General features: G+C 34.6%; 1 protein-coding gene across 7 annotated transcripts in view; it reads right to left on the bottom strand.

Annotated features, from left to right (window-relative positions):
• Positions 1-26,750, bottom strand: part of LOC105839736 (protein sickie) — a 190,401-nt gene that overhangs the window by 113,564 nt on the left and 50,087 nt on the right. For 5 of the 7 annotated variants that reach the window (XM_036293781.1, XM_036293776.1, XM_036293778.1 and 2 more), the window contains 2 exons: positions 18,678-18,795; positions 18,123-18,175 (listed from right to left, as the gene is read on the bottom strand). In XM_036293781.1, coding sequence (XP_036149674.1) covers positions 18,123-18,175; positions 18,678-18,795 — 171 coding nt within the window. Of the gene's footprint in view, positions 1-11,452; positions 13,575-18,122; positions 18,176-18,677; positions 18,796-22,754; positions 23,975-26,750 lie in introns of those variants that run through there. The other 2 variants (XM_036293780.1, XM_036293782.1) reach the window with 2 other exon arrangements.

Consider the following 26,750-nt stretch of genomic DNA (forward strand, 5'->3'; position numbering starts at 1 on the left):
ATTACTTAAAGTATTTGTACAAAAAATTGAAATTTGTATATCTATTTTCCAAATTTTAGTATTATAACATTAGTTTTATAATTTAGTATTATAACATTAACAAATAGTAATAAAAAATAAACTGTAATTGTATTGTTTAAATAATAAATAAGAAATAAGAATGGAATGCTATAACATAACTTTCATAATTATATAGTTTAGTTACGTATAATACATTTGTAAAAATAAATGCCTTTGACAACTTAATTGGAATGCACCACGTCACGCCAAGTGATACAAGCTTTCATTTTTTTTTTCAAATGACAAAGAGAAAGAGAGAGAAAGAGAGAGGGAGAGAGAGAGAGAAGAGAGATCGTATGTTGTAACATCGAGACACGAATTCTTATCATGATCCATTAGTCTTGAAAAAGGATATCTTTAGAAAGAGCCGCAGGGTACTCCAAAAGGCGAAGTTCACCATGAGCAGTTTCGAGTTATCCTGGTGAGATGACAGCCGTAAATGGCAACGATGCTTTTTAATGCATTCCGCTATCTTCTCCTCGCTGGACGCGTGGATTGTCGGCGCCGAAGAATCGCGTGTATGACTTGTGCTTTATGACCCAGTATCACGCATTTCTTCAATCAATTTCAGTGAATTCTTTAGTTTGACGCTTTGAAATTTTATTTTACCATTTCTGTTCTAATTGAATATTTAACTTTTAATACATATACGAATACTTTGGATAATACAATTTATAATTAGCAGTCAGAAATAAAGTTATTAGTATATTTAATTTATGTATCATATATTTAAGGAAGTTTACTCTTAAAAATTGCTGCCATATAACTAAGTAATCATATTTGATGTATAGAAAAACAAGTTCTAATTTTTTTTACTTTGATTATGTCGAATTTACAAATTGTAGACTGTATATAGATTTATAATATTAAAAAATAATAAATAAAATTTTATTATTAATATTACCATTTATTTCCTATTTATAATCTCCTACACTGAGAAAAAAATAGTTAATTTGACCAAATTTTTCAATTTAAAACAATTTTTGAATTCAGATATTGATATTTCAGTAAAATGTATAAATGTATACTTAAATTAAGTTCAAGTACTTCATGTATTCGAGTTAAATACATAAATACTGCAACTAAAGAAAAATCAAGTTAAAAAATTTAATTATACTTTTTCAATTCTATCAAACTAATTCAGTCAAATTAACATTTTTTTCTCAGTGTATTTATTATCCAATTTATAAATCAGCTTTTAAATATCGAGAGTAGAAAACAGATTTCTAATGTTTTAATTTAAAAAATATGATTTATAGAAAAGAATAACGATTCGTTAAATCGGAATTAATTATCTGCTGATGCAAATGTACGTCGGTATTCATGAGTTACAAGTATCTGCGAGGACAATCCCCTTCGGAATACCCTGGGGCCCGCGAGTCTGCGGTCCCAGAACGGGGAAAAAGGAGAGAGAAGGGAAGAAAAAGAGAGAAAGAGAGGCTGGGGTCCAGATATGGTGGGAGATGTCCTCTTATGGTAACGTCTTCGCTTCTGCGGTTCACGAAAGGAAAAACGAACAAGAGAAAAGGAGTGCCATAGAAGGACTCTCTTTTTCTATATACGTCTTTTTTTCTTTCTTTTATATCACGAATGACGAAATAATATAATGCATTGTACTCGTGTTTTTATACTTGAGAAAATCACTACATCGGAATGTCAAAAATATATTAAAAATCAACCATGTCAATTTACAGGAAAGATTTAATTAAATATTTAAATATATAACCAACTCCTATAATTTATTATTTAAATTTTCCTTCTTTTATTGTTATGATTATGATTATATAATTAAGCACAAAATATATCCAACTTATTCTAATAAAATACAATTAGAATCCTAAACATCTGTGCACTTTGTTTCCTAAATTCCTAGGTTTATGATTAATTAGTATGGTCTTCTTTCTGACACAATCTTCTTATTAATATTTCTTTATAAATTTTTCCTTGCAAAATTAATAAATCAACTACAAGAAAAGCTAACGAGAAAGTTAGGAAAGGTTGACAGACGTATGATATCTGCTACGTGAAAGCAGCAAGAAAGCTGCACATTACGCACCTTCTGCCATCCCAAAGTAGTAACGGACAATGTAGACGGACAGAATATTTTTAGACTGCTCGTGTCTTCCGGACTTTTCCTATCTAATAGCTAAATAGTACCGCGCTTATCTAACATGCTTAATCTTCTCTTATCGCGAGTTATGTCAAAGAGAATTCTTAGTAGACATATGCAAATATGGAGAATCATTTGTCATGTTTTCAAATAAATGAAAGAATAAGCAGTAATATTAAATTCTCTAAATGGCTTAGATACACCGAGAGAAAGAAATAACTATAATATTACTATAATTTATAACTATTTTTGTGAGTCCAATAACATATTTTTATAATTATTCAACAATATAAATTATAGTTTATTTTAACCAAATTAAAATTGATTTTAATATAGTAAGTTATATCATACAATAATCATTAGAAGCATCTATTATAAAAGTATGGTTATTATTACCAATATATATTTACTACAAAAATAATATTCCTGTATTCTTATAATTATTTTAGTATGTAATTATAGTCGCAAATATCACACACTTTTTTTCAGTGTAAAATTCTTCAGTGCATTTCGCAAGGATTATCGAAAATAAATACAAGGATAAATAATATCTTATTAATTTTATGCAATATATAAAATATCTTGCGAAATTATTATGTACAATTAGAATAAATTTAATAAAGTTCGCAATTAAAGGTTGTGACGCGTGGAATTCGGGGTAAATTGTCCTCGAAGCTTCTTTTGCCAAACGAGCGCGATTTAGCGTGGTTCGGGAAAGAGCGAAAGGGAATTCCTGGCGAGGCTAACCTGATTTTCTAAGACATCTCTGAGAGAAAGAGAAGAGACGTGCAATGTGTGTCCGCACGACATCCCGGAAATGGAAGCGGCAGCTGGACGAACTGACGCTCGTTAAAACCTTGCAATTAGCGCAATCCCTCAGCTTCGGAACGGCGAAACGAATTCAATTTTCGGTCAGTGGATCTAATTGACTCCACTCGCGCGCGTTAATGGACATAGGTACTAATTCCGGTTGCATATGCGCAAGCTTAATATGCGGAAAATGCTTTTAAATTTATTACCTATAACATGTAAAATAAACAAATGGTATTCAATTATAACTAATAAAAGGTATTCAATTATAAATAGTATAAATTTTAATTTGAAAATTCAATTAATATAACAAGGTATTGAAATTCAATTGGTAACTATATAGTATATAAATTATATAGTATATAAAGTTAAAACATAAATATCAATATTTTAATATTAATCTTAAATAATAAACCAAGTAAATCTGTGCGAATCAATTTGCTTCAATTTATTGTATGAATTTTTTTTGTCAGTTCAATTAAATGATATTATATGAAGTGCAGACTCGACTTCGCAGTGCGTTAATTGTTTGGTTTACAGCGCCACAAGGAATTTAATTAATGGCGCACTGACACCTTTTGCGGAATTTTCGGAATTTACGAAAGTTGGGTCGACGGCCCTTTTATCGGCGAAGAAAGGAGGCGAAGAAAGAAAGAGTTTGCGCACGCTGGAAGCGTGGCGGATCAATTTCGTGATTAGTACTGATTACCGTTCGCCTTGCGGGCTTTAATTAAAACCATTGCTGAGAACGTGCTTCAATTTAACCTGCGCTGCAGTGCGAATTTCTCGCCGAACAAAATTATTTACGCCTTGCTCGGTATTTATTCTCGCCAAAATTGTTAAAAAATAAAATTCGTTGAACTAAATCAGAATTTAAAACTCTGGAGAGATAAGCAGTGATAAAGTAATTACTAAAGTGAATTAACAGTAGTGTTAATTAAAACATTTTCTTTATAAATTTTATATAAGATAATTTCGTTCTTTTTATATAAAAAATCTTTATATATATGTAAAAAGAAGTACAACAGAAGCATTATCAAACATTTCATATTAAGCATCAAATTAAAATCTTATATTCTATCTAACAATAAATGATAATCTTGCTTATATATAATTTAATCTTTTTTAAAGAATTCAATTTTCAGCAAAATATTATATATTTTTTTCAATATTATAATCAAAAGTGCACTCTATATACGTTTTAATTATAATATTAATCATTTCTATATTTTGTATTTAAAAATACTCATTGTTATTTTTTTACCCGCAATGTCTTTCACTTAATTAATAAAAATTATTATTAAATAATAAGAATATATTTTTCTTAAACTATACAAAAATTTTTCATACAAGCAAACTATGTATATTTTATTTTATCCCAATATTTAAAAAATAAAAGTATTTTAAAAACAAGAAATGTTTTTTTTTTATACATAAAAATTTCTTTTCTGTATACCCATAAAAAAATACAATATAAAACTGTAGACAACCAAAGGTCCATGCTGTTAAAATTAGAGAATCTGAATTCTTGAAGTTACTAATAAGATGTAAGAATCTCTAAGGATTTATGTTATCGGGATTTAAAGCTTTGAGGTTTTAAAAGTTCTAAGCCTCTTAGAATCTGATTACAAAATTAAAAGGTGCGCAATTTGCAATTCTCATTGAAATTCCGAGTCACCCGGTGTAATCCAGTAGGGTCCAAACAAGCCGGCTTAATGGTTACAACGGCCAACAGAATTCGCGGAATGTATAACGGGAGCATGATAATCTGTGGAGAAAAATGAACGGTTCGCGAACGGCTTTGAAAAGCCGAACGATCTTATAATAATCGTCCATGGACCTTTAGTAAACCGTGTCCGTGAATTTATGTCACATGATCTTGATAATACGAGTTGATCGAGAAATATGATATCGAAAAATGTGGGTCTTGAATTTTTTAGGACAAAATTTGAGTGATTTATTTTATATCAATTATCCTGATAAAAAGATTTTTTAATAGCTCTTTCCAGATGTATAAATTATAAAATTCTTGAGCAGTGAGACATTCTCCGAAGATCTCTAAGATTCTTAAACTCGACAACTTATTAGTAATTCCGCGAAATTTAAACTATAAAAAAATTGTTGTGTTTCTGTTCTACGATCCCTCGACTCCAATTCAGGTATCGGAATTTCGAAACTTCCGAATTCTTAAATCCTTAGTCTCCCACTTCCAATCTTGCTAGAATCTCTGACTTGTCAAATTCCGCGAACCCATCGACACCTTGAAATTGAGCGATTCCGATTGCGGCGATTCTTTTCCCTCCGTGACGGCGTCGCACGGCAATTTTTTGCCGAAGTCCGAAACACATGATATTCCGATTCGGGCCCACGTAATAATCGCTCGAGGGGTCTTCTGTCGAACGAGTCGCGGTTACCGTAATCGAGCTCATGGTACGCGCGCTCTCGAATCGAAGCTCACCTTGAAATCTCGTTTCGAGACGCCCGCGCCGGCGTGCCGTACGAACGGACAACGACTTTTGCGGTAAAAAAATCCGCGCGCCGATGAGAACGGCACCGCGCGCACAGCGCGCACAATAAGCATAACGATAACGATCGCAGGAACTGCAATTCGCTGCTGCAATGCGCCGCACGTCGTCGTGGACTGCAACGTGTGCGCACACGTGTCGCCGAGCCCGACTGACCTTCGGCTTCCGGCGAACTAGTTCTGCAATATGGTGACCGTATCCGTTTTGAGTCAGTAAACACACTGCAGAAATCATTGCGAGGAGATTTGCAGAAGGTGCGCTATCTCTTTATTTAAAAATAATTAAAAAATTTATAGTTATTCAATAATATTGTTTAGACTATATTAAAGTTCTCATAATCATAATATTTTATACAACTTATGATATGGTTGTCAAAATAGGAATTTTTAATATAGTAAGTTAATTGCACCATAAAACAATCACTCAGCACCCATTATAAGCAAATGGTTACTACTATCAATATTATAGTAATAATTGTAACTATAAAAATAAATTAAAAATATTCCTAACGATAATTATTTTACTATGTAATTATAATCGCAGATAGCACTTTTTCTCTATTAGGACCGGTTGTTCCAACTTCTTGATAAACTTACTTATCAAGTAAACATGTGTCTATCTTCATTTCTTTCCAAATAAATAAAGACAAACACATATTTTATCTTTATAGGTGAGCTTATCAAGAAGTTGGAATAACCAGCCATTAATATTAATACCTTTTCATTTCTCGGCACATTTCACTCGGCGACGAAGTTTCAAATATCTCAGGATACATGACTCTTCCCATCGAAATTCATTCAACCCCGATTTGTCCAACATATACGTCTCGCATGTAAAAAATGCAAGACGGTTCCGGAAGATTCGCGCGTGAAGATTCGCGCGACCGCATCACGCGCCTGATTCTCCATTTTCGGTACCGTTAGGAGGCTACTTCTGTGCCCATGCCCTTCTATCTTGGTCTTCCGCCGCAATTTGATCGGACGTGCACTGAGAGAAATTCGCAAGATCGCGCGGAGATGACTCGATCCTTCGACGAAAAACCGACTCCCCGCGGCTCACCAGAACTCGTTAAAACCCAACGTACGTCTGGAGTCGTGAAATCGCGACTACCTGTTCCGATCGTGTGCGGGAAGGTCGAGGCTAAATTTTATATTCGCTATTCCTTCGAAGTAATTGCCCATTTCAACGTGATTCATACAATCTTGATGACACGATTAAATTCATAGGAACTTTAATATTGAAGTGTATTCAACGTATTTAGTCATCAATTATAAGTTTGCAACAAATCGCTTGATTTATTTTACAAAGCTTGCAAACACATTTTTTAAAAATTATTTACCAAACTTTTGAAAGAATAAATAGTAATGAAAAAAAAATAATAATAAATGTATTTTGTATCTAATTGCATTCTCTCTGCACAGTCAGTTCGACGAACCTCGAAACGTATCGTTAATTTTCGTGAAATCAACCGAGCTACAATCATCCCGACAAAGAGCTCTCTCGCTACAAATACTCGGTGCAACGCAACTCAATATCAACCCATCCGCAATCAACACCGTGAAAAGGCAGACTCGCATACGCGAAATGCCGCGCGGCGGGTCGACGATTGTTGCTAATCGCAATCGCGTTTGCACGGCACGTGCGCGGCGAGCGCGTAAATTTCGAATTCGAATCGCTTGAGGCGTGGAATTTACGCCTCGCGAAAAGTGCCTCCGCGAAATTATAAATCGCGTTAGTGCGGCGAATAGAATAGACGGATGCATCAATCGCGCGTCTATCCGCGCGCAGGCATGCACGTCGTAGATCCGTACGTTTGATGGATATCGAGAGGTTCGAGCGTTGCAGGGCGATGCTCGCGAGCGACGCTCGACGCGCGCGGCATGCGTGTGCGGAATGATTTACGAGGTCGAATAGTTGAAATTGTTGTGGGAGAGAAGTTAAGGAGTGTCCATGTTAATTTCACATAGAATGTGCTACCATATAAAGGGAAATTTCTGAATGTGTCCTGGCCGCCTGAATTGTATTAATATTTCATATTTTTACTTGATATAAGCGAATGTCTAATGGCAAGCATATAAATTAAACAATATATTAAACAATTCTCTATTTATAATAATGTAATGGCGCAATTTTATATTAAATTTTTATTTAAAAAAATTTATCGCAAAATATTTTATTCGTTTACTGTATATAATTATAAAAATTAAGTCGTTATTTTTATAAAATCTGTCAAGTTTGTCAAATCGCACACAAATCACCACAAATTTTATTACAAAATAAATAATATTAACGCAAGACTTGTAATAATTTCGCATTTTTATATAAGAAGCCAGCACTAAGAGAAAAATCACTGTGTCGTTACTATATAATATTTTATTAAAATCTATATGATAATTAAAAAAATAGTCAAAATTAATAATATAACAATAATGTACAGTATAAAGTGTAATATAAATATAATGTGTGAATAAGCAATTCTTTTAAATCTCGAAAGTAAACCCTAATTATATTTTGCTACAATTATTGTTAATATTGCTGCATTATGTATGTACGTGTATGTATTCTATGTGAACGCGAGCCAGGATAATTGTCTATTTTCCCACTTCAAGGCCGCATTATAATAAGTACCCGCAATTTTCCGCGGCGGCGGAAGTCGGTAACGATTTGCGGGAGAGATCGCGACGAGACGCAGGTATGCGACCGCAGGTATCACACAAAGGATACGACACACCGCACCGCGCATATGACATGCAACAGTAGCAGTGCACATCCAGGACGACACTGCGATTGGCCGGCGTGTACCTCGCCACTTATGCAATTTGCTTTACGCTCATTTTAAGAGGCAATTTGACATTGCCGATCTCGCGACCGCTTACCAGCGTCGTCCATGCACGAAAGGGCTCTGGACCCATAAACAGCGATAATAATTTAATAAAACGCACCCGCGGGTCACACGAAGTCATCGTTTACTTTCCGTTCGCTCACACGAATTGCTTATCCTTCTTTTTATAGCGCGAAACGGTTTAACTCAATTATTCGTGGATATCGATAATAAAAAAAAAATTAAATAAGCTAGATGCATTTGAATACCAAAATTGAAAGAAGAATATAAATTCAAACTTTAATTAGGTTTATAAAAATGTTTGCACATACACGTACCATATTCAATCGATCTCATTTGCTATTAATAAAAAGATTTAAATGTTAAATTTTCAACATACATTTTGTAAAAAGAATATTTTATTTGCTGACTCTAGTTGTAGATATAGATTAAAATAAATGTCTGTTATAATTGATATCTTAAATTTCTGCAAAGAAAAGCTCTCGAAGTTTTTTATTCTGATAATAATTTATACATTTATTTTAGTAAACTTTTAATAACATGTTATAATATTAGAGTAAGATTCATTATTCTTTTATATTTTAATAAACTATTTATCTCTACCTAATACATTTTTTAATTCAATCATTTTCTTGCCCTATGTATTAATAATTTTTTTGTCCTCGTTTTATATTAATATACTTAATTATATTTCTAACGATTAATCTCGCTCATATTTTAATAACTTAGATTCTGACTGGATAAATATTTTCACCGGGAACGTGTTTACAAACGGTGGACAGAAGCGAGCTTGAAAAGAGAGTTAGCAGAGTCCGGCAAATGCGGCGAATGCAATCATTTCGGGTGTCGAGGGGTCGAACTTAGTTAAGAGGAATCCACCACGGTATGTTGTCATCGTCGTCGCCGATTAACGGCCGGCTTATTAACTGCGCGCGAGTGTCGCTGCTTCTTTGACTGACAACTCAGCCCGTTCAGTTTTATGAGTTAATGAGCTCGTCGACCAGGCCCGCTCATTGCGAGCGAGCGGTAGCAACACAGTCGACCTTCTGTGATTTCGCTGAGCCGTTATTTCGATTTCTCGTCTAGACTTGATTAACAGAATCCTGAAATATATACGACAAAAAAAAAACGATTTTGCCAAGCTGTCTAAACATTTTGTGAATGAATAGAGGTCTGAAAATAATTTTGCTCGATCATTGAAATAATTATGAAGATGTTCAAGCACGATGAGCAATATGCTGCAAAAAGTTTTGATATTCTAGCAAACAACTTAAGCGTTCTACATAATTAGTTTGATGATTTAACATAAATATTTTCAGATCTGCATCTAATTTTTAGATATCTTAACAAAATCGTTCTGTTGTGTATAAAACTATTTAGAACATAAAGCTAGAACCGTGAGGCTCTTGTGAGAAAATCTTTTTTGTGAAATCAAAGACAAAATCTTTTTTAAGTGGAACGATTGATTGTAATATTGCTTTCAGAGTATCTCCTTACATCAGGACTATCGGCATTCTTGTGCCGTTAATCCTTTATAGCCTAATGTGACCTCGAAGCATATTGTACGAATGACTGTACGAATGAAAACTCGCTGAGAAGCAAAAGCACTATAATATTAATCATTCATTAATGATTCTGAGTATTTAATTTTTTCCATTGCCTCTTTCTTCTTCAACTTCAAATTTAATGAAAAATTATATGTTATTAACACATATACAACATTGTGTATGATAATTAATGTACGTATTAAAATAATTAGAAAAATTGAATTTTTCATAAAATACAAAATTAACATTATTAATCATAATGTTTCATATTAATATTTAACTTTTAGTGTATAATATTGGAAGATTCACATAATATTATATTTTAATAAAAAAGTAACTTTTTAAATTGTTGCTCGATTATTGTGTCATTAATTTCAAATTTTCCAATAGTTTATTTTTATTATATATAAAAAACTTTAAATTAAAAAAATACAATTTCTTGTTTAATAAATCAAATATCAATCAATGACAAACTTTATTTAAAAAATTAGTATTATTGTATATTCTTTATTTGAAATACTAACAGCAAAAATGGTAACGGAAGTGCGGATATATGTGGACAATATATGTGTCACCTAGTCCTAGATCTAAAGAGTTCCGCTGTGACTCCCGCTAAGATCTCTTTCCTTAAGCTTCATACAGACAGCCTGGTCCCTAAGTCTAACACAGCCCAAGATTTCTTTTCGGCTTGACATAGTGCCATATATTTAGACTTATGCAGCCCTAGTTCCTTAGGTCTGACACAATCCTAAATTTTTTTGGCGTAGCCTTTGGCGGAAAATATATTTAGATACTCTCGATCGTTTGCTTCTGAGAGATGGCGAATTAAAAAATCTAGTACGTTCTAGATGTCAACCTCAATTTTCGGTATAGAATAAACGCATCATTCTCTGCGCCACGATCATCACTAATGTTAATTACAAATTCATTGAAAATTTTCTATGATTTTCAGAGAATGATATCGCGTTTACCAGCGATAGCTGCGGCAAACATAAGCTTAAGCGTTCGAGCGATCGTTCGCGGAGATGAAAGCAAGCGCGAGTCCGGCCAGATGATCGATAATTTTTTTTTTTTTCATTCATAAAGAACCGAGTTACAAGAGGGCGAGAATGAGATCACTCGGGAAGTAAAACGGATCACCGCTTGGCACGTGCTACCCGAGCACTTATGAAACGTTAACCGAGAAAAGACGGAGAACACACGTCGGTACGGTGTGTCTGGAGAGTACTCGTATTCTGGACTCGTGTTTGTGTCTCAAACACGTAAATTAGTTTTTTTTAAACAGGTATATTTGTTTCGATAAGTTACAGATGGGAGATTCGTCGAGCAACTGGAAGAGCCCATTTTTTTTTTTTTTTAATTTAATGGAACGTTTACGTTTGTGAAAAGTGTTTATAGTCTTTAACAATTAAAAATATCTTTTTTTAATTTTATAATTATATAAAATAAATCATTTATATAAATATAAGTATAAAGTAAGAAATTAAAGTATGAAAAATTAGTAGTAATTAAATTGATATAAAATTAGAGGTTGAATTAATAAAAAATTCAGTGTTACCTAATGACAGTTTCTTCTGCGTTTCCTCATTAAATGCAAATTATAAAACACGCAACAGTCGATTAAGTAATTAGCATCGTAGACAATGGCGCCGCACACCGCGATAAAAAAGAAATTGATTTACTTATTGACACGTTTCGCACGCCTTCTGGTTGCGAGACCCGACGCAGCATCCACGCGGCTGAATCACCCGTAGGACACTAAACGACGAGAGACAGAGAGAGCATACAGGGACACGAGGTCGAGGTAAGCCACACCGCAATTGGCCGAGCAGGGACCGCGTTAGCGAGCCCACGGAGAAGGACGAAGGAGGAAGGAAGAAGGCGCAATCGGCAGGTAGTGGGAGCTTGATCCAAGTGTGGGAGCCTGGAGAACTCAGGTATCCACGTGGCTCGCGGACGGTGAGTGGGGTCAGTTCGCATTCGTAATATCTTAGCGATACGTGGTTAATTCATTTTTCGTCAATACGATTCTTAATCAGATCGGACACTGTCAGCGAGCACAAATTTTTTTAGACAAATTGGACTGGATATGAAAAGATAAAAAAAAAATGAAAAATTAGCAAAGAGAGTTTAAAAATATTTAGGTTTTGGAAATTTTTAGTTTAAAGTTTCCCGGATTCCAGATTCTGAAGTTTAAGATTCATTAATTATGTATACAAAAATAATTTTCGAAATGGCTAATAAATTCGCTAAAGGAAAGTTTTTTTTTTATTGGACCGTCAAAATTATTATATATGAGATGCTCACGCATAATGAGTCACGCTGCAAGAAATTTTGATAGCAACTCGCTTGAATATCCTACATAATTATTTTGCTCTCATACAAAAGCAATATCAGATCAAATTTTTAGGCACTTTTTAGCGAAACCACTCTTGTGAGAACTTGAAGAAAGAGCTTCGATCTTTTTTTAGAACATTTTTAGAGTCTTAGAATTTAAACGTGCGCGCACGTGTAAAGAAACAGGAAGAGCACTGACCACTTTTGATCCGCGTATTTCCATCCAATTTACTCGGCATTGTGTATTCTGGACGTTCGGATGGCAGGATCCGGGAAAGGCGAGGCTTTTTTTTCCGCGGTCGGCTCATTCACCAAGACATCCGCGAATCGAATTGCTGAATCTTTCACGAACACGCTAGGCCACTAGTCAACAATGTAACAGTTTATCGGTTCGCACGGGTATGTCATTAACTTTTGAAAACAGACTCGTTCGCTTGTACGCTGACAAATGGCCGGAAATATCCCCCCGGAATGCGTTACACTATTTTTCAGTTCTCATTACGCGCGCGCGCGCGCGCGCAAAATCTATTGCTTTCTAAAGTATAAATAAATATGGAAATTGCTGACTAATTCATGAGCTCATTAATTCATTTAAATTATTTTGACTCCTAAGATAAATATATAAACATAAAATTAAAAATATATATTAGCTATGACTCGAATTGTAATTTCTTCCTTCTCTTTTCTTCTCAGTAAACATATTGCAATTTCTGTGCATTGCGCAAACATGGTAAAATAAAATAAGATTAAAAGCACGAATCGTTAGGAACGTAAAAACGAAGAATGCAGTGTGCGTCAAGGGGAAATTGCATTTCAAGTCATTTCGAGTCGTTCGCGTGACGTCACGTACGCCCGTAAAGGATCGATGTGATGGTTGCAAGGAGCGGTTCTATATACGAATAGATTAATAAAAAGAAAACGTGTGTGTGTGTACCAGATCGAAAATTGCACATTATGCGAATATATTATCTGCCTTTTGCGGTCTACATTTTTTCTATTACTGATCTATTACCGATCGTTAGTTTCATGATACAATAGAAAGGTACGATCAAACGCAGCAATTAATCGCGGATATTATAAATGAGTAACGCAACAGTAACGGCGTGACCGATCACAAGAACTCTTTTTGCGCAAGAAATATTACGTGAGAAAATCGTTGAGTTATCGTCAAACACCTGATGACTAATTCCAAGATAAAAGGGTCATATTTTATATCAAAAGAAAAAATAATCTAGAACGGTGAATTCCTTTCCATTTAAAAGGTATTCAATCGCAGAGATTATTAATGGATTAATGTGTATTAAAACAGTACACGATAATTTAAAAATTAATCTTAAATGTTCATTGTAATTAATTAAAAATTAAAAATAAAATAAAAACTTATATCAATTAAAATAAGAAAGTTAAATTGCACGAAAAATACAAATTGTAAGAAATTATTTTTATCCTTATTAATCGTGTATGTTAACCTATTCAAAATTATTAATGCAGATTTTCAAGGACATCTCATACATATGTATAACACGACAGACTCCAGTTCAAAGAAGTACTATGACCTCTAGAAGACTCTTTTTTTCTTTTTTCCACAAAGCGGTCTTATACTGGGAAAAACCGCGCCTATGTTTCCTCGTTTTCTCTTCGCTCTCTTTCCTCTTACATATGTTACTCGTGCAGTATATATGTACTATTTCGTATTTGGGACACCTTGCGTACTGTGCAACATTTCACATTCTATCATTGGCACCCTATGTGCCATCTCCAACACTTGCCCGTGCGTCTAATCTAAACAATCGAGTAATCGATTTCCGAGTACTTCATCGAATTGCATAACGCCAAATCGGTCATTGACTCTTTAGTGTTGCAACGTTACATATAGATAAATTGCATTATAAGTTTACACGTTTTGTGCTTGACAAATTTTGTTTTAACAGAATTAATTAAAAGTATTTTTCAAAAAAAAACACAATTGTTAAATAATATCATAAAAATTGACTATCTAATTATTAGTTATATTATTAGAGATATTTAGGAAATCATTATGCAATTATAATTTACGCAATTGTTTTTTTTTGTAACACTCTTAAGACCTTTTTGATTAATTTTCATTCTTTTTTAAAAGAAAATTTACTTTAAACTTGAAATAATCCAACAGACAAAAGGGGACAATACTCCATATTATTTATAAATGTCGCAGTGCAGAAATTAGGAAAGTCGACGCGATGGTTGACTAATATATACGAAATGACTCATCCTCGCTATCTCGAGAGAGTGGATTATCCGCGAAATAGAAATAGACCGCAATGGACCGACTTGCCGGCCAAAGACGCCGCGCCGGTTCCGGTTTAAGCTTGAGTTTAGCCGACTCTCTTTTAATCATCAAAACAACGATCGAAGGATAGTGTGAAGAGGAGAACTCAGTCCAAATTTACCGGAGGACCAAGTTTATGCGTATTAGAGAAGAATGAGCAAACTTTCCGACGAAGAATATTAATGCTTTCAAGTTTACAATCGAATTGGAATTGTTCATAATCAGTTCAAAAATTCAAATTCAAACAAATAAATAAAAATTTCAAAGTAATTAAATTCAGATTTTTTTTAATCTAAAAAAAATACTGTTGTAACTAAACTTTCGAGTTTTCTGAAATTGTGTTAAAATTCTACGTATTTTACTAATAACCTTTTTAATTTATTCTTTTCAGATCCTATTCCCCGCTAAATTATAATTGAAAAAAAGAACTAAAGAAATTGATATTATAGATTGAATGAATCGTATCTTTATGTACCGCTGCAGCGATTTATGCAACCATTGGTTTCCGGTTTACGTTATAGCAAACGGAGAACGCACGTTTTGTTCCGTACGCTATTGTACGTGTCACAGGAGTGCGTACGAATTGTAAACTGACGACGAGTTGCAAGTCGCGTGCTGAGCGCGGTTCCGAAAGGAAAACACGTGATTCGAGACGATTACAAGCTGTTTCACAAATCGATAGATACAAACAGATCAATGAAAACGATCAATGAATCAAGAAAATAAATGAAACGTACGTTTAACGTTAAATTTTTAACATTTTTCAAGATTATGTTATATATTTTCTTTTACAAAAACTATGTATATTATATATTATAAAATTGTATACTTGTTATACAAGATTATACTTCGAATTTTCTATCCTGTGTGTTAAAATTATTACAGCAAAAAAAGTATTGTTTACCATTAAAGAGTCTTGGAGAGAAGAATATCGACTAGTTCGAGTTTGTGTTTCTTTAGCCTCGATGGATTATCTTCACTTATCACTTACGTGAATCGCCCTGTACACGTGGCGCGTGTGCTCGGCTTGCTTTAATTATAGACCGGAGCCCTTCTCCTTTCCTTAGCGTCCACCCTCGACACCGCGAAATTGGAAAGGCGACGTCTACGAGCTTGCCTACAGACTCGTTTCTGCCGTTCATTCGATCGAGGATAGGAAGAAAACTCGAGGAAAGACTTCGAAGAGCTTTACGTCGCGCCTGCACCCTCAAAGTGCCATTCCGAACAGTGAATTCTATAGTAATACGGAGTACTTAGCAAAACAAATACTACAGCTATTAAGAGCTATGCACGAAGTTTCCTGGCCTAATAAACTATGGAGTCGCTGCCAAGAACTGAAGAGTGATGTGAAACTACTCGTGATATTGTCCGCTTATCAAGAAAAAAATTAATGCTGTCAATTTTTATGTAAAATCACTTTATATAATCACAATATTTTAAGATTTATACCCAACTCTTTCTAAATTTTATATATATATATATACATTTTTATTGGTTCTAATTTTTTTGAAGAAAGTGTTATGCAATGACCAACAGAAACAAATTTGCTATATTGAGAGCAGAATGGAGGGATGTGAATGCTTCTAATTTTCAATCCGTCAATATTTGCTATGGGTTGTGTTTGAATAGGAAGAAAGAAGAAAGGGTGGAGAAAAAAGAAAACCGAGAGAAGAGAAATACGTGTTTTATGGATTCCGAGTGCATCTCGCCGGGAAAACGAGCCACGTCACATCCGGATGGATGGATCGAAACGCGCACTCGAGTTATACTTTTCTCTCTTTCTCTCTCCCTTCTCCCTCCACTCTTTTTTATAGGACGATGCCACCTTGTTTCCAATTTGCATAATCCTGAGTCAACGCGCGATGCTCGTCCTCAGGGGATACAAGTTGAAGAACTGTCAGTGGGAATAGAGTCCTTATAGTGTAACAAAAGAAAAACCTATACATGACATCTTGAAATTTTATCAGACGTTTTCTATACTTTTATTAATTATTAAAACAATCCAAAAAGAATAATTCAGTTCTTTAATTCTTAAACAATAAAAATTTAATTGTTTACATTTAAATTTAATTGAAATTTAATTGTAAAGAGATAAGATATTTATTCAAATTCTATTTTTTAAATTATGATATTAATTTTATTCTCCATTACGCAATAAATTATTTAGAGTTTAATACGCTAAACAATTTTCTTTTTAGAATATTAAAATTTAACTGTGAAAAATGTTATGTAAATGTTAAATTCTTCTTACGTGAAAAATTCAAGTGTCGCACATATTAGAAGAGGAAATAAGTATCGAGATGATTTATGAGTGAGAACATAAAAAGATATTATAATTAACAGCTTTTAATTAATCATAAACGATGGAGTCTGTGCGGAAGCCAGATATTTAATTGCAGGTATAAAACGTATGTGTCAGAGGTTACGTGAGATGCGATTCTGAACAAATCCCTCCCTGTCGTAATGCTTTCATAAAACCGTAATTAAAATGCCGAGTGAAACCCATGTGATCATTCTTCTCGGATCAGAGGCACGGATTTATCTTACGATGTTACGCAAAATGTGACTATTATTATAATTTACACATTATAACGAGGGATTATATCTTATAAAGTAAAATACGCGCACGCGTAAAGAGAGAAGATACGCGACTGCGTAAATTTATTTACAATAAAAATATCAAAATGGTTCCTAATATTTTAAAAACATTAAATTAATTAAAATAAAAGTTAAGAGACTATGATTACAATAAAAATATAATATAAATATCGTAATGTAATATTAAATTAAATTATTAAAATGTTACAATTAAAATTATTAATAGAAGCTACTAAAAAACATAATTTTAAAATCAAAATTGAAAAGGTAATAATAATTAAATAAACAAACACTAACATCTCAATTGAAGACGCGTGGAAATAAATGAAAAGTTTAGAACAATGAAAATAAATATTAAGACATTTTTTAAGAAAAGTTAGAACGTGCTGCAAGATAAAATTGCGTCTGTTTTCTTTTTGCGCGTTATTCAAAACATTTCGAAGAGATGCTGACGGTGATCTACGATGCACCGTACGTGCAGTTGCATGAATTTTATCTATGTATCCTAAGCGGAGAAAGGAGAGACGGCGAGCTTGTGAGCTTTCTATTTTTAAAGAACTGCGCTCGTGCATAGCTGGTTCTTAAATTTGCTTCTCGGGAGGAAGATCCGGAACATCCGCGCATCAAACACCAAATCTTTTAAATTTCCGTTACGCTCGATTGGATTTTATCTATCTGTTTTCTCGTCCCACATGACTAACGAGCAAATAGCACTCTTTTAAATTAAATTATTCAGAAAATCCTTTAAAAGTGTAGATCTCTTATTTATGTAAGAATATAACAATTCATTTTTTGCTGCAGCTATAGAATATATACTCATTTTTGTAGTGCAATTAAAAATTAACTCGGAATTTTTATCCTAGCATTATTACTGGATAAACACAGGCAACGTAACATTATTTAATTGAGACGTTTTAAAAATAATACTTTAGTACCGAGTATAATAATGTATTTTGTTTGTGTTATGATTTTAAAGTACACTCACCATTTGTTGAGCGCTTTTCGGTTTTCGGTTCACGTCGATGACTTTTTGATTAGCTGAAATAAGAAAAGCGTGCATTAATTTAAAAGATATTCCTCTTTCATTTAAGCGACTAACGGACGTCGCAGTGAATTGCATACGCGCGTATACGTGACTGTTGTACCCTATGCACTAATGACTTTAGTGTCGATTTATGTGTTATAAGTAACTGTCCAACGCCATAAACGATTCAGTACTGTTAGGCGAATCACAGATTTATATCGCGACCTATCGCGCTATTGCTCACTCTGTTTTTGCGTCTCGATATTTATTAATAAATTCTGCAACTCTAACGCTTACTTGATAAAATAAATTTTTCGAATTTTTTCTTTGTTTGTGTGCGTAAAAGAATTTAACTAAGTAAGTCAATTCTAATTAATATTATATTTTATGGATATGATAAATTTCTAAATTCGTTTAACATTTCGTTAAATATTTCAAATTCTTTCATTTAAAATATATTGTATTTTTCTTACTTGACATTTTCAAAGCAAGTGAGAATCTGCAGAAAATACTTACTGACAGCCTCCACCAGATCGGCTAAAAGAACACCGTCGCAGAGATCAGCTTGGAGATCGGTCACCCTTCTCTTGCAACCTCCCCGTTCCAGATAATAATTTGCCCAATCTGTGTAGATCTGAAAGCATAAAGAAAATCGTTTAACTAATTACATAAATAATATCTATCCATATTGGAAAAAAAAGTACTTAAAATTTTATATATTTGTAAGATATTAATTTATTTCATTAAAATAAATTTTTATTTTAATGAAGGCAAAATAAAATTTTATTCCTAACAAATAAACCAACTGATAAGAAGGATAAAATATATTTCGTAGAAATGAATATTTCGTTATAAAATTTTTGTATGCTAATCATAATCAATATCAAAGAAAATGTCACAAGTAACATTAAGACCAGTTGTTCCAACTTCTTAGTAAAGCTATCTATTAGGTAATTTCTCTATTTACGTATCTACCTTTCTATTTGCTTCTTAATAAAAAAGAACGCAGAATAAATTGAGTACTCAGAGCTACTCGTCGAAGTATAATACGGAAAATTGTACGCGCTCTTAATTACATCGCATTTCATCGGTAATGATTATGGTTGATCGATCGACTCTTGAGATCGTAGCTCGGTGAATTAAAGGCGATCGCGGGAGAAAGAGAGGAAGAGGAGGAAACGAGACAAATAATGAACAGCTTGTAGAGAGCAAACATATCGTGGACGAGTGAACTTTAATGGTCGATCGATCGATTATTATTTCTTCGTCCCGCGGCTACATGCTGGTTATTATTTCTTCATTCCTCGCTTGAACCCTACGGATGTTTATTGTTGTGAAAATAACAAATAGCTTCTTTTCAGACATTTATTACTTTCTTGTACTAAAAAATAACTGAAACATTTTTAGTAAAGATTAATTTTAAAAACAATCTTATAACAATCTATTCCACTAAAAATAATTTTATAAATAAAAGTGTAAATTATTTTCCTTTTTTATTATATTAAAGCCTAAATATATAAATATATTTAAACTTTAATTTTAAAAAATTTTTCACAGTTATTTGTTTCAATCAAATTTATTCGAATTGCATTCGTATTTCAAAGCAAAGTGAAAAACGTAAATTTGGGCGATAAGAATTTTTTTTTCATATCGAATGATTTCACATCTCAGCATGTCAAATAGCAGAATTTCATATTCAATACGTATGTATTACCTTGCAGTTTATTGTTCAATAAATTTCTACTGTTAATGAAACTATGATTTATTATAATATGTGTACGTGCAAGAGAAAATAGCAAATAATAAGAAAACTATTGTAATATACTTTAAGAATATTACTAAAAAATATATATTCTAATAAAATTCCAATAAAAGTGTAAGAGATACAATAAAATATTAATAGCATGTCATGTGTTTTTATATGTTATGAAATAATATAAAATTCCGAATCTATAAAAGTCCAGTAGGCACATGAAATAAAAGCCTTAGCAAGAAATATCTTCCGAAAGCCACGCGTGTAAAATAAGAAAATTATGCACACGCATACACATCGTGCATAGTCATTTCGTGGCGAGTGGATTAAAGTGCGGAGAAGCGCATTAACGAGCACTTACGAGCAAAGTGCACTTCGGAAGTCTATCACGTCGCTGTCACAATCCCCGCGCTTCGATTTATCTTATTATTACGTCGAAGCGCGGGTTAATCTGTTGCCGAGAGTCAGAGATTCGTCCCTTGTTAACGCAATCTGTTACATTGCAATCCAAGTTCCGTCCGTCGTTATACGCGCGCCAATTAGATGCGCGGCGAAACTTAAATCACGACACCGCCGCATCCAAAGTCGCACCTCTAATTAGAGCATAAATCTCCCGGTTATTGCATCGCTCTGATTTACGGTTTAGAATAAATCGTAAACGTCTCAATTATAACGTGGCAAATTTTCGATCGCCGTACAAAGTTTCAATTAGGGATGTCGTTGAGACGACATCGCGCTCACGCATCTCCGACGGTCCTGAGGACGGCCTATTCGCGTAAATGCGCGACAGGTGCCTGCGGCGTGCGTCGACGAAATTGAACGTATTTCCAGCTGACCGCGAAGCTCTCCGCGCACTCTATCTTTTTTTTTCCTTTTTGTTTTTGTTTTGTTTTTTTCGTCGCTTTTACGCTCTCTCGGCGAAAACGGCGCGCGACGCATCCATTTGCATTTCCATCATACGCAGGCGACCTATACGTCATATGTAGGTGTTATCTCCCGCTGATTGCAACCCCGCGTGCAAGTGCGTGTACACTTACGTTTATTAACACGCGATCCCTCCTCCTTCTCTTTACTCTCTCCGTCTCCGTCCCTCTCTCTCACTTTTTCAGTTGATATTTTATTGCGCCGCAGGTGCTCGACTGCAACTTTGTCATCGTGCATGTTCCATATTTATTTGTCGGATATTCAAACGGCGCACTGGAGAGAAATGAGACGCTCTCTCGAATAAATTCATACGGTCACGGCACCGCAGTCAATGAACAGATAATTACATTTTCAGGTAGTTGACATTTCAAAAAGTATCAATTAATTTGCAATTTATTACTTTGACGTCTTTTATTACTTTGACATTTTTTTTTATAAACAGTCGTTTGCTGGTGATCGTTCAGCGATCTGGTGCAGTGACCCTACGCCACAAATCATTCCAATCGATGTTAATATTTACTTAATTTACAAGACTTCGCACCGTAAATTCTCGTTATGACTGGCATAGGAAAAATTATTTTTCAGTTCGCCAATAAAAAGTTCCGCAACCATACATTTTTTGTGTTTCTCTTTATTTATTTATCATACTTTATAGTGATGTATTTAGATTTTTGACTTTTTATAAATTCATAATAAAGACTTGTACATTACTCTCTTTATAGCTTTTCATTACTGCAATTCCTCTCATTGCTTAAATTGATATACAATTATGCTTTCGCATATTTCTAACCCGAGACTTTCCAATTTGTATATCTAAAATATGTCTCAAGAAAACGTAATAAACTCGATATCTCTCGAAGTGATTAACAGCGCGCCTATTCTCGGGAGAACTTTCATTTATATATACCTAACAATATTTTTTACATTCGCATTTATAAGCGAGCATCGAGGGCATAAATCATCCGCGGAAGCATGAATTGTCCTGATCGCGCTGGCGGAGCGCCAGGCTTTTCAGCGTGCGAGCGAGCGCGGATCTGGAGAGTCACCGAAGAGGCAAGCGCGCGCGCGGCACTGGGCGGCGGAAGGCGCAAGGGGACACAAACGCGGTTGTCGTACAGACAGAGAGGAAGAGGAAGAGAAGGCGGAGAGAGGAGGAGGAGGAGGAGGAGGACAGGAGAGCACAGCCACGTAGAGAGCGAGGAGAGAGAAGAGAGTTAGTCATCGCGTACTATTTTTGAGCGCGCAAAGAGAGACGAGCGACGCGAAGGGACGCGCGCGGAGGGCTTTGCTTCATGATTTCAGGTCGCCATTATTACGGCGACCGCGACGGGGTCGCGCCGCTCCGTCGATTCTTTTTCCCGTTTTCCCGATGGCACTTCTGCGGGCTTTCCCGGGAGTATTTTCAGTAAAAAGGGAGAAAGCCGAAGAGCTCGTTGGAGCGAGATTGAACGGAACACATACGCTAAAGGGACTCGTTGACTCTTGTTCTTTGAAACTTCCGAAAATGTTATCATTTTAAATAATGTCGTGTCAAAGAAAATAATTAATTTAATATTCTCAAATATTGAAAAACACATTATTTGTAAAATAAAATATCTGAAATGTCGTTGTAAAATATTCACATAAAATTTATACATATTTTGTAAATACAATATAAACGCGTATGAATTTATCATCATCAACAATTAATTGTCAGATCGATTACCTCTTGATATATCTAATAATAATTATCTTGTTTTCTTGTGTTTTAAACGTTTCTTGCTTTCAAAAGCATCCGATTTTATAGCCGCTTTTCTATTATTATACCAAAAATAGTGATAATGAAAGTTAGAAACAATGTTTATAATCACAAAGGTGTTGCAAACACATTTGCCCATCCCTCGGCGGAAGAGATGCGAGCGGAAGCGAAGAATTACCTGCACGATATTACGCGTGGAATCAGCCTTGATGTCGTCGATAGAACCGCGTACGGATCTCGGCGCCCTGATACACGCCATGATGCCGCCGGTGGTCGTCGCGACCCCCGTGACGTCCCAGCGTCATCCGAGACTGCCCTCCCGATTATTATTCCTCACGACGAATTGCATCTATATCATACTCGGCATCTGATCCACGCGCGACAACGCGATAATTGCGCGGCCGCACTGTTCGCGTCATAATTAAAATCGATTTCTTCGATCCTCAATTTTTAATTCCTTCTCAGTTTTCACAATCGCGCACTGTTATTTCTCCATTTTCATATGTCATAGTCCCTCTTCTTCTACGGGATTTAAATTAAGAAATATTATGTCGATGTAATAAAATAATAATACTGAGTCTCGATGGAATCGATATTCAAACAAATCAATACTATAGTTTCACCTGTAAACACTTGATTCTGTCAAGAGAGAATATTTCGCTGAAATTCACTTGTGTATTTTTCCTTGTACTTTTTATATTATAGTACAGTTACACACATGTTTCTCTTTTATAAGAGCACTATGCACTGATACAAAATAATTGATTAAAAAAACATCAGCATGGTTTCCAACGAATTAACAATAAATACGATATCTACGCTGATTCTTTTATTAATCCTCGATTCTCTGGGTTTATCGTTAGATTGCTAAAGCATCGATACAACAAAACAATTCGTTTGGATCACTACGCGGCTCTTCATTCTCACGATCTTCTTACGAGTGAAGAGAGGACGGAGGGAGAAGAGAAGAAAAGCTTAATCAATCGTTCAATTGTTCAATTCGCGACAACAAATCACCCTCGCTCCGAAGTAATCGGACGTGACACGTCGCGCTGTGTCGTGTCGCGACGACGACGCTTCGCGAGACAAGACACGGAAGCGTCTCGACGCCGCGACGCACCGGACGTAACTGAATACGCGAGCACACGTTTCTCTATTCGTAGGTATATACTCTCTTGCGCCTCTTCTTCTCCTTCTCCTCCTTCGTCCTCCTTCTCCCTTCTCTTTTTTCCTTATCCATGTCTTCCACCGATTTTACCGTCTCCTTTCATTTCCCTTTCTCTCTTTCTATATCTATCTCTACAAAAATATATTGCACTTATTGTTAGTATCAAAATTGATGTAATTAAAGTTTCTAATTGCAATTCAAAAACTTCTACGAAAATCCATTAGAAATTTTTATAGATTTATAAATGATATAATTATTATAAATATTATATGTAATTTATATATAATTTTATATTAATCTTTCTTACGTTATATATATACCATATATATAAAAACGTTGATTAATCCCATAATTGTATTATATTCAAATGAATTCTGAAAGCACTTATGTGCACGAAAGTTTCGGAGAAATCAAGGGCCAAGGATGATGATGACGACGTATGTGATCAGGAAGTGTGACACATCTCGAGATCGCTATTTTAAGACGGTACGATGGACGTGACGAGGAAACTGCATCGAGCTGTTGAAGAATCGCAGAACTGTAACGACATTAAGAAAGTCTCTACCGAGAATTTTCGATGGCACGGACGAGTCAGCACGAGTCATTCAAGAAACGTAATCTTCCATTGCTTGCATTTGATCTAACAAAACTAGACCTTTGTAATAACTCTTTATTGTGATAACAGGATTTTCTGAATATAAAATAAAATAGAAAATTGGATAAAATCAATATTTCCATAGATAGAATATTGAAGTATTAATATGTATTAATAATAAGTCTCTGATACATAAAATGTATTGAAGTATTAATAAGTCTCTGAATAGATTTTGCAATCCATGATTAATTCGTTTCACTTTCTGTTGTTTTCTATATAATATTAGTCATAATATAAGTAAATACCAAAATCAATTTAATAATAAGCTATATAAACTTTGTAATTTCTATCAACTCCTTTTGATAAATAAATCAACATTTATTCTAGCTTTTTAATTTTTAGTGTAATACGTTCTTAATATTTTTAATTAAGATTCCAATATTTTTTAAAAATAAATTGTTTGATTAACTTTGAATTTATCTTTTTTTAGCAAAAATGTTGAAGCAGCAGAGATGTACATATAATTTAAGAATTGTTAACATAGAAAAACAATATGTAAATTTCTGTTTGTAGCTAATTAAATTAATCTTTATATTATAACTAATATTATAACTTCTAGAAATTAAGTAACAAAAAATGATATGAATTATTCAATAATTGCAAAATCTATTTAAAAAATTATTAATACTTTAATACATTTGAAAATTGATATCGTACATGAGAGAACCAAAATTTTATTTATTTCCTATAGTCAGCAAACTATACACACACACATACACTGTATATGCATGCATGTATGTATATACACACATATTTAAATTCACGGCAGTTCCTTCCTAACTTAACTTTGAGAAAATTGTACAGTGCCCCGACATGGAGAAGAAAGGAGAAGGTGAAAAGGAAGAAGAAGAAGGACTAATAAAAATTGCTAGACATCCGACGATGTTCCGGGAAGACAATATCTTTCCACCACGGGCGAAAATAACGCGCTCAAGGGGGATGAAAATAGAGAATGAGAGAACGCAGTTCGGCGACGTTCGCAGCCGAAGGAAGAAGCAAGTAAAGACGACGCTCGCGTTTTAACTTGAAATAGAGCACCAACAGCAAAGTGAACGACCGTCGACGTTTGCGCAGGCGGCGTCGTTTAAATTAACGAATTAATGGAATCGAAGTGGAGGGCCGTAAATTCATCAGTAACCGATTCGAGAGACAGCGACCATCGTTGATTAGACCGCGGCATCGTTTGATTACATCCTATCTTGTACAGTCTATATGTGACTGAAATCAATTTTTCTCAAAAGTTAAATAAAATTAATGGGAAAATTTAATTTTATACATCAGATATCTCCCAACAATTTTGCAACAATTAATTAAAGCTTAGAAATATTTGCGATTGGTTCAACTATACGCAGCGTTCTTTTCCTCTCTATTCCCCGCTGTCTTAGATATTGAGCCGAGGGTGGAATTATAATCATATAGCGTTGATAAGATCCCGTGAGAACTGCGTGTATACGCGCTGATCGATATTCGACTTAGCCCCGATTATCGCACACGACCGCCCCGCGTCGCGACTAGGCGCGCGCGTTAAAAGGCAACGCCATGGCAGGCATTACAATTAATGATGCTGCTCGTACGCGAGCCGCGTGGAATAGCAATCGATCCGCGCACCTGTCAGGAATGCTCATGTCCCGTGTGTATAACCCGCCGCTCGTTCATTCGTCATTAGAATGGCAGGATTCCCTCGGCTTTGTGCGGAATTACGCCCAGGCTGTCTCTTCAAATTACCAGTTTTTGTCAAAAAATTCTAAAACAATCTCGCTAATTGTAAACTATAAAATTCCTATACAAATTATTTTTTAATTTTACTTTTGCAAAGTTCATGATTTATTTGTTTTTAGAAATCTTTTGCTAATTCTAAGATTGACTAATCACATTAATTCCTCGAAATAATAACGTTCTTATTGATATATAAGTTATTGTTAATTAAAGGTAAAATTATGTAAATTTGTCAAGTTAGTCGAGTCCCTTTCCATATTTGCAGGTTCTTTGTGCATTTTTGTTATCACATCACATGTGATTTGCTCCAAATAAAATAAGATTTATAGCGGGTGCCATTTCTTTCGCGTCCGCGCGAGTTTGCGTCACGATCTTTTTGAACTCGATACTCGAATTAAAAGCATCCGTGCCTGTCAAAAATTTTTTGACAATTAATTTCCGACCGGTCGTTTTTCCAGCGGAGCGACTCGTACGCCGAAATGCGAGGGGCAGTCAAAGGATAATAATTGTCCACTAGCGCTAGTGCGGATGGCGGTGGAGAAGCCATCGGTGCAAAGGGGATGCATGAAATTGAATATCGTTGCCGATCCCTCCCGGAACGGCGCGAGCGACACTGAGAGTTCAGGAGCCGGAAA

Source organism: Monomorium pharaonis, chromosome 11 (genome assembly GCF_013373865.1).
Source record: "Monomorium pharaonis isolate MP-MQ-018 chromosome 11, ASM1337386v2, whole genome shotgun sequence".
Lineage (NCBI taxonomy): Eukaryota > Metazoa > Arthropoda > Insecta > Hymenoptera > Formicidae > Monomorium > Monomorium pharaonis.